Below are 9,295 nucleotides of genomic sequence, written 5' to 3' on the forward strand. Positions count from 1 at the left end.
CAATGGACTGAACCCACACAACGATCTTTTCAAATTATGCAAGCCCTTGCTTAATTTTTTGTGCCATTTTACAAGATTCTCAAATAAATCAGCAGTAATATTGTGATCCAAAACGTCTTTATCTTGTTCAAAAATCTCACCATAACAGTACTCTCCGGAGGCTTAACACCTTCACGACTCTAGTAGATTTGACGACACTGGTTCGCCAGAGATAAGGCCTTGTCAAACCATTCTTTTGGTAGCAATGGGCCGTAATTGTATCTTCGTAACGGCAAACTCAGCTAGGAAAATGTCAGTTATTTGCTACGAAAAGCATCGAAATAAAAAAGAACAAAGCACCCTATCGACAGAGCATCGCGGCGATCTCGTTTGTAAGCGCCGCCGCTTTTAAGGATTCCTGCATGGCTACGCAGCGGCCAAAGTCGCGCAGGTAAGACTCGTCCAATAACAGCTATAAATATGGGAGCTCGACGCCTAGTCTGGCGTAGCTTTCTTTTGTTTTGTTGTTTCTTACACCAAGCGTCATCGACGATCGCTTATAGAAGGTCTAGCAGCATTGCCACAAAACAGTGTGTGGTTAGCCAGGATTTGTAAACCAATGTATCGTCATCATATACATGTCCGATGATTCGAACCGCTCCCACATGTCGAGGGTCGTGTCCTTAAGAGTGACTTGAGTGGTGCGGGATCGCGATACATCCAATTCAGTGTCGGGTTGAGCGTCCACGTGAGTTTGGCTTTCGTTCTTGCTCTCCTCCTCGCTGAGATAATCAGCAGAGGCGTCTGACACCGATGTCCGGCGCTTCTGCCCTCTCATGAACGGAGACAGGCAGCGGAAGGAAGGGGGGGGGTCTGCGGCGCTTTCGTACGACACGAGGTGAGTTTGCGACGACGTATGGTGGCCGTCTGAGAGAAGGGATTTGGAATGAACGGTAGCCAAAGCTGCGTAAAATAACGTTCTTTGTACGGCACCAAAGCGTTTAATCTAGAATACGAAAACGACTTTGAAAACGACAAAAATGTGTCTCAAATTCTAATAGGAAATGTCCTATTGGCTATAAGCGCATCACAGACGAAACGAAGAGCAAATCCCCCGGAGGTCAGCTCGAGTTTTGCCTCCCTCTCCAGCGCCGACGATGGTGAACGATGCCGAGAGCGACAGGTCTGTCGGCGTCTAACTCAGAGACGAAGCCTCGGCGTCAATTCGTTTATTGGCGCAGCAAGCATTTTAATGTTGATTAAACGGCTATTAGCACTACGAGAGAGCACAAGCCATAGCTGGTAAATGATCTAAAAATGTAAAAAGAAGAAGCGTCAAATAAACATACTAACCCAAGGAAGCAAGATTCCTCTGGGAAGAAAGCTAAGCAGGTGCCAGTGACAGAGACATAGCCGGTGCTCGAAGGATGGGTTTAGCCTGTAGAAGTCTATAAACTTCCTGTAATACTGAGACACTGAATATTTGACTTGAGTCAGGAATTTTGCTCCCTAGCCCGTGGTTTTCTGGCTCGATCAGTAGAATGAAGATACATAGCGAAACCAAGTATAATATGGCTACTGAGCTGACAAGTCCGTCGAACGTTGCGTTTAGAATACAAACCTCATACACACAATACATCTACAGCATTTAATTACCGTCAATTAGAAAATATCGACAAAAGTGTGCCATCATGAAGGAGCATATTTTGACCTGGCAATCATAGCACCTGTTTTTGCAAGTAGGTAAAGAGAATTAACCCCTTGAAACCGAAGGCTTTTCGTCCCCCCATCGACCGAATTAACGCGTATGTCTGGGGTAAGGGGAAGCATACTGAAAGGAGGTTTTTGCGGTATCATATATAATTGTGTATTTTGAAAAGACACAATATATATACCTACCCTCCAAGAACTGACTCGCATACAAACGTGTACATTCACGATATTGATCATGAAAAATCTATTTTATCATGCTTCTTGTATGGAATACGTAATAGACAGTACGATGCAGTGGCTAGCACACGCCAAAGCCAGAAGCGTCGCCTAAATAGTTTGATGGCTAGAGCTGTATAAAACGCCAGTAGAAAGTACAAATAATAGTATACAGAAATTAAGAGAAGTAAAAGGACGCAACATTTTTTTATTCTTACGTCTCGGACGCTCGCGCAGGTTTAGAAATTCTAAACCTAAATTAGAATGCGGTGAGATATCGTCCGTTGGTGCGTCGCTGGGCACCTCGGCTCACTCTTCACACACTCCCGCGTTCAGTGACTCCTTCGCCGGCACACGCGCGCGGATGTTCCTCTTTCGAGCCATCTTCGGCAGAAGGGTTCCATTACGCCAGGCTTTATGCCAAATCTCGAAGCAAGACATGAGAGCACCATTGTGTCGGTGCCGAACCTTATTGCACAGGAGCACGCGCCACGCCTTTGGTTTCTTGAACATCGTCGTCAGTTTGCAATTGCTGCAATAGAAAGAAGAGTCCCCACCGCGCGCACCATCGGTGCCTTTCAAAAGATATCACACCTATCACGCTCGGGTGCGCCTCTTCCGCCCACTCTGATTATTAACAGGTCCCCACTTGTCGTTTAAAACAGCCGTATGGCCGTTATACTGAGGCGCAGCACGAATTTTTGGACGGCGTTGCTGTCGCTTCATCGTGGTCGCGAAGACCAATCCACTCGCTGTATCTTCCTTTGTTTCTTCGTCCAGCTGGGTAGCTTGGGAGAGCAGCTTTCAGCAGTATTCAAAATTGAGGTTCCACAAAGGTTTGGTTCAGGTGCGTTGTATCTGTGAGCTCCCTACACTACGACCAGAAATACAAGTTAGCATACCATTCTTATGCTGTATGTAGAGGAACTTACAGCTGTTGACACTGTCGTTGTCGGAGCTGATGCCTTCGTCAATACAGGACGTATCATGAGGAGAGACACATAGAAGAACACTCGACTGAGGGTCCGGTAGCTCATAAGAATCATTCGCAGCTACTGGCGTTTCTGCGATGTCGCCAGAAGAAACTTCTGTACCACATACAGCACATACAAGTTTACATAATGCACAAACGTGTATGTACATCTTGTTGGTCAAACCTCCGTCTAAATGTGCCACGTCCTCTTGAAGACATGAGCTCGGCATCGGTTGATGTGTCCTGCTGCTGATTACCACTGCCCAATTTGTATTGTCAGATTGAATTAATCATTTGAACAAAAATGCAGCACACTACCTTGGTTTTCGGGTCGTGAGGCTGCGTTTGTAGACCCGCCCGCCTACCAGTTTTCTTTGCCTGAAACGCCGTTACATACCCACATGCGCTACGAATGTCTAGCAGGATTATAGTTAGTTTCACAAGTCCATCTGAGGTCAGCTTTGTCGGCAAACCGCATTAGTTCCTCCTCTCCGATAAAAAAGCCCTCTCCGCGCTTGTCTTTCTTGGTCTTCTAATGTTTTAGATACACGAAGTCGACTGACAATCCGGTAGGCTTCTTGCTGTGCCATCCTGCCTTCTTCAGCTCTCTCCATCTCGCTTGGAAAGCCATTACATGCCGCAGCACCGAGACCTGTGCCCTTTGCAGCGAATCGCAAACTGACAGCAAAAGTCAGTGGTGCTCAGTAACGTCATTGTGATATTGCATACATGTATGTGTTGTGTAATTTTGATTTGTTACGCGCTTTTCTCGTGTAATCATGGCCTTTTTAATCGTATTTTTTTGGTCGAGCGGAGTTCCAGAATACATTACCTACCCCTCGTGGACTTTGGAAAATGAAAGAAACGCATACAAAAACTAAGTTTAGCGGACCGCACACGCTAAGGCTTAGTAAAACGCTTAGCCTAAGCGTTTTACGGTAACGTGTACGGTCCAGGCTCTCGGGTTTGAGGGTTTAAATGTGAGCATGGACGAGAGGAAGCGCCCTGCGCTTACCGGTAGTGTAGTTCTTCATATAACTACACGCTTCAAAACCACTGGATGGTTCCTGCACGCATCAATCTCTTTTACAATTAATGCGCGGAATCGGTGCGGTGGTGAGCTGTAAAAGCTCACTACCACCATGTTGCTGTACTGTCACGGACAGTCTGTCAGATGCATTGGCGAGCTGCTCGTTGCTGTCGTCGCAAGGAGATCAATTGCGCTATGGATTTTATCATTCGCCAGGATCGTTGAAAGGCTCGCGTTGCACTGCATGGTCTCTACCAGCACAGCTACCCAATGGCGCCGGTGGGGTCAGCAACGACAGTAGCATGGACCCTGTGCTTGAGGCCACTTTGGGGCAGTCAATTTATGGTAAAACGAGTGGTAAACTTAACGAAATATCATCAGAATGGTGGACTATTGCTATAATAAGGTGTCCTCCTTTGGACCACCAAAGGATTGTTCCGAGCACAAGCGGGTAGGGTGTCGGAATATCCGAGTCGGATATCGGTCCATGCCGACACTTCACTGGGAACATCTGAACCTCATAGCCTGTCCCAGCTCATTTCGCATATACTTCACCACCGAGAAACGCATTGCAATCGTCGGAACTAACCTCGTGGAGTGGGTGGAAAGAGGAATTCGGGGATGCCATCTGCCATCCGCCAAGCACTGGAACGAAGCAGTAACATGTCCACAACCCATTCCTTCCTCAGTTTCCAGCGTCGAGACCGAGCACATTAGCTGTGCAATCCACCATTCATCCATTTGCGCGGAAGGACGCAGCAGTCTAACAATGAAGAAGGAAGAAACGCTTGACCACACCGAGGCTCTATCGTATGAAGAGACGGCCGCCCTGTTGAGTATGAGCGACTCATACATCCAAGAAGCCGTACACATGTCGAGACACTATGCCGGCTGTTCACGCCATCCGTTCGCGATCGACTCTACCCGATGGAAACGAATAGCACATGTCCGCGACCTCGCAATGTACAAGGAGCGTCGAGCTCGCTGGAGACACAACAACAAACGCAAACTCGGCTCACGGTTGGCAGATTACGACTATGTAGACGACGGTACCAAATTGCTACCAGCTACGCTAATGATCGGCACGTTCCCCGGTGACTTGGAATCCGTCATGTTCGGGCTGCAGAGCTCAACCGAAGACGCCACGCGACTACGAGCGTCGTACCTAGGGGACAATCTCGTGGACGAGAAATTGTTAGCTGCACCTCTTGAGTCTCCAAGCTACGACAACCCGCTGCGGTCGTGTACTTTAAGGTGGCGAGGCTTGCGTAGCGGCGCCACAGCTGCCAAAGTGACATCACGACAGTTCTTCAGCTCGCGTGCTATTGAGACGGTGTACATTGAGTCCACAGGGATCACGGAGCTCGGGAATGGAGAACGAGTTGGCTACGAGTTACTACAATCGGTGGAGGTCCCGGGATTCGGTGGCTTTAGCAAGAACGGCAGACGGCAAGCTGTTATCTCGTACTGCTACGTGTATCGCCAGCCATCCCCAGACGTTATGGAGGTGTTCATGTTAGGCTCTACTTCTTGTGACGGTGTGTTTCTTGGCGGCGCTTTAGCCAAGATGCACAGTCTGCATCGACTTGTCCACTGTGCTGAACGCAAGAAACTCGCGTGGCTTCTGAATTCCAGTCAACCGACACTAGCCAATCCAAAAGCTGGAGGCTGTTGCGCCGAGTGTTTTCGCTCCTTTGGGCGGTGGCCACATCGTGCCGAACGACTGTGTAGCGCCTGTGACGAACGGGTCTGTGCGAGCTGCACGGCATATCGCCAAATGCACTTCGCACTGCCATTCCGTCGCAAAGTCACCCGCTCCAAACTTGCCTTCTGTGGTCGCTGTCTCCAACGAGCCGAAGAAACAAGTCCGATGACGGTAGCAGCTTTCGAAGCCATGGAACAAGGGGAGGACTTTGACTTCGACACTGCCGACAGCTCCTTGCCACCATATTCCAACTCAAAGTGGAGCAGCCAATGCCTCGACGAAGACGACCTGGCGATGACCATCCTGGGCGACTAAAAAACTTGACATTTGACTATCATCGGAAGGTGTTCAATGTCTGAAGCAAACGATAATAATCTCACAACAAAATATTTAATAAAACGACTGGCGTATTGAGTTCCCTGTCGTAGTGTTTTTTGTGGCTTGATAACTTTAATTCATTGAATTCCTGACGTGCCAACTATTGGAAGTCGGTGCGCTTTGTGGAAATGCACACTGGCGTCGTCCATAGCTGCACAGACCATGATAACCAGCGCCATATCGACGCCAATTGCTGTCTCCACGTGGTAAGAATTGCCTCCGAAGTTTGTCATCCTGTTGCTAGCTGGGCGATAGACCTTGGCGATAGGTGCCCGTCGACCTCCGCGTCCTCGCTCCAGATACAACACGGCAGCTCGTTGTCGCCACATTCCGTGACATCCGATCCGACTTTTGCCTCCTGTGTGTGGGTCATCCACTTCAGCAAGCAACGGCTCTCCTCTTCCGGGTACAAACTTGACTTTAAACGTCGTCAGCACCTTCGGCTGAGGCGACCGCCGCTTGCCCAAGCAAACGTCGTAGGTCGCTGCTGTGGGGTGGTCTCTGTGCGTCAAATGGGCCACCGGGATACCGTACTCGTCCAGCAGCCACTTCGTGCGGCCATCTGAAAGTTCGCCCTCAATTGTAGGCATCACACGGAACAGAACGCGACCGGACTCGGCTTCGCGCACTGCGTAGCCGTTGATGTCGATGGTGTGCGTCCAGAAATTGTCTGTGAGCTCGAGTGTTGTGACGCGACGGCGGCAAAAGCGCGGGTTCACCACGAACGGGAACTTCCATTGCGCCGCTAGCGGCGTGGCCAGGAACTTCTGCATGGATAAGGCTGCCCCCATTGCCGCGGTTGCAGCTCTTTACCTGTATCGGTATGCAGTGAGTGTCGACGTCAGGTAAAAGAGCACGACATAACCTGCATGATTTAATGTATCGGGAAAGTCGATCTCATGTGGGTTAGAATTTAGGTAAAAGCGAAGGACTTTGAAAACCGTTACACATTATAGTACACAAAAACTAATGCTTTCTGGCACCGCGAATTGGTACTGTCTACTCACGGGCCAGACTGCTGAAAAAGCGGCACCACTCTTGGCACATGAAGACAGTAACACAGAGACTACTACGAACTCTCGTCGTTCGGCTGTAGCGACTGTAGAGCAGCTACATAGAGTAAGGCTGCGACTAGTAATGGCAACGAAAGTGAGACGATACGAGCGAGAGACATAAAGAGCTTTTCCCAAAACCAGTACCATATGTGAGCTCAAATCCCGGAATCAGTACCTTTCCCAAAACCAGTACCAGTACCAAAACAAAATAAATGTGGACCACTTTATTTTTGTTTTGTGCCGGCGTGCCATTGCAGTGAACGTACGTTGAGAGCACTATTTGTACTAGTTCCACTGGAACATCTAGCCAACGGGCCTGAACATCGTGTGGGTGGACACTGATCTGCCTATAATCGCACTGCACAAGTAAACCATGACGGTAATACGTCGTCCCTCTACAGTGTGCTGACGGATGTGGTGGGAAGGTCGTCCTGTACCAGATTGATGTCGCTCCATACAGCGCCTGCACTCGCAGCTACTTCGCTGAGAATATAGATATGTGGGTCCAGCTATTTGACTCAAACGACGCGTTTTTTTAACTATGTCAAGAGTGACAACTACGGAGACAATTTTTCGAGAGCCTGAAGGTAGTCTTATCTTGCTATGCCATTTCCACTGTGGACTGAAACTTCGAAAATAAAGACTTTACTAATCTCACTTTGGTGAACGTGTCGTTAGCAATTTACAGATTCCTGTCAAAATAGAGCTGACAATAGTAGTTTTGTTTAATTTTAGCGATTTATAGTCAAATGGTTTGACAAATTTAATTTAGTGACGTCTACGGGATATAAACATTGTTTGCTTTTATTACTTCGGAGTACTAATTACCGGTAATTAAGAAATTTACTGACATGCGGCTTGAATTTCCTGTGGCTTGAGATGTAGAAGGTTCTTCTGCAGGTAATGCTGCCGCAGTGCTCACTTGACGACCGGAAATGATATCACGTAAATTCGGGAGGGGAACCGCATGCGGTATCAATTGTGAGCTAGCTAAATCCGAATCATTACTGTGCCTTCTGCACGTCCGTTGGTTATGGCCAGTTGCACTACACATTTTACACTTGTAGATTTTCCCTATACTGTCCTCACCACGACTCGCAATACGTCGGGTAACACGACGCCCGGCTTGCTTGTAAAATGTTGAAGGAAGTACAATGGTGCTGATGTGGCGAACAGGTAATTCAATCCCTTTCCCGGAAAAGGCATCCGCATTTGTCGCAACCGACATAAACCACCAAAGCCAAATACAAAATCAAGAATTGTTGGAAGAAATATTGTATAAAGCAAGACAAAAAATATTTTTGTTCTCCCAAATGAATTAAGTATATAAAGCCAGCTACGGGAGCGAAAGTCACATTCTGGGCACAAAAGCGTGAGCCCATTGTTTCTTAAGTAGTCGTTACTGCAAACTTTATTAAATAAATGGCCGCAAGGGCTAATATAGAGACATTTTGCCGACATATATGGCAGATACTGCGATTTCGGTAGACATATCCTCGGCAAATTGGACACGTTGCGTACGTTCTGTCCCGAGATTCCGCAATCTACTGATCCCACCACTCGCCACAAACCCGGTGTTCACAATTCATTCCATTTGTAGGACGAGCGTCAGGATTGCTAAGGTTTGTGTAGCAGACAGGACATTTACCACTTATATCGGTTTTTTCAGTAGCTTCGAGAGTCCCAACCTTCTTAGCTTCTCCATCGTTAGTACTTAAATTTTCATTATTAAGCCAAGTTTTGCTTGATAACGCGCGTTTCGCGCTTTTCGTTTCTCTTTTTGTTTTCTTTTCCTTGTTTCCGGGTCACAATTGTTCTTCCGCACATGTTTTTGGAGGTTTGATCGACTGGAGTATGCGTGTCCGCACACATGACAGCGAAAGTCAGGAGACGCGGAAGCCCCAGCTACAACCATTGTACGTACGAAGCTCCAGAATAGTCTAAAAGAAACATTTTACTTGTATTTATAGAATCCTTAATAGCCTTAGGCTATCTCCACTCGAGTTGCTATCGGAGTTGCTATTGCTAAAATATTTTTGTTAAAAGACGGCAATATTTCCTCTTATCTGGAAAAGGTTAAACTTTCCCTCAGGCGACATGGGAAATACAAAACTGCAAAATATATGGGGCCGCAAATGAAGCGGTGGAAATAAATTAGGGAAGAACGGCCAGCGTTAAAACGCAACATTAATGCAAACGGCTCCGAAGCCAACACGCGCATGCATGCCGCAGCATGTGTATGATAC

At 47.6% G+C, this 9,295-nt stretch overlaps 4 protein-coding genes across 4 annotated transcripts; 1 reads left to right on the plus strand and 3 right to left on the minus strand.

Annotated features, from left to right (window-relative positions):
• Window positions 1-277: 277 nt before the first annotated feature.
• Window positions 278-2,421, minus strand: PITG_19013 (uncharacterized protein; the record flags this gene model as incomplete). The annotated part of the gene is made up of 5 exons (XM_002997457.1): window positions 278-281; window positions 618-906; window positions 1,329-1,438; window positions 2,127-2,162; window positions 2,222-2,421. The coding sequence occupies 5 exons, from the start codon at window positions 2,419-2,421 to the stop codon at window positions 278-280; spliced, it is 639 nt and encodes a 212-aa protein (XP_002997503.1).
• A 301-nt stretch (window positions 2,422-2,722) lies between these two features.
• On the minus strand, window positions 2,723-3,915 carry PITG_19014 (uncharacterized protein; the record flags this gene model as incomplete). Its single annotated transcript, XM_002997458.1, has 3 exons — window positions 2,723-2,777; window positions 3,279-3,297; window positions 3,897-3,915. 3 exons carry the CDS (start codon window positions 3,913-3,915, stop codon window positions 2,723-2,725), a joined length of 93 nt encoding a protein of 30 aa, XP_002997504.1.
• Window positions 3,916-4,680: 765 nt separating this feature from the next.
• On the plus strand, window positions 4,681-5,931 carry PITG_19015 (uncharacterized protein; the record flags this gene model as incomplete). The annotated part of the gene is made up of 1 exon (XM_002997459.1): window positions 4,681-5,931. The coding sequence occupies one exon, from the start codon at window positions 4,681-4,683 to the stop codon at window positions 5,929-5,931; it is 1,251 nt and encodes a 416-aa protein (XP_002997505.1).
• Window positions 5,932-6,071: 140 nt separating this feature from the next.
• Window positions 6,072-6,785, minus strand: PITG_19016 (uncharacterized protein; the record flags this gene model as incomplete). The annotated part of the gene is made up of 1 exon (XM_002997460.1): window positions 6,072-6,785. One exon carries the CDS (start codon window positions 6,783-6,785, stop codon window positions 6,072-6,074), a length of 714 nt encoding a protein of 237 aa, XP_002997506.1.
• Window positions 6,786-9,295: the final 2,510 nt, after the last annotated feature.

The sequence above is a fragment of the Phytophthora infestans genome, genomic scaffold (assembly GCF_000142945.1).
Source record: "Phytophthora infestans T30-4 supercont1.74 genomic scaffold, whole genome shotgun sequence".
Classification (NCBI taxonomy): domain Eukaryota; phylum Oomycota; class Peronosporomycetes; order Peronosporales; family Peronosporaceae; genus Phytophthora; species Phytophthora infestans.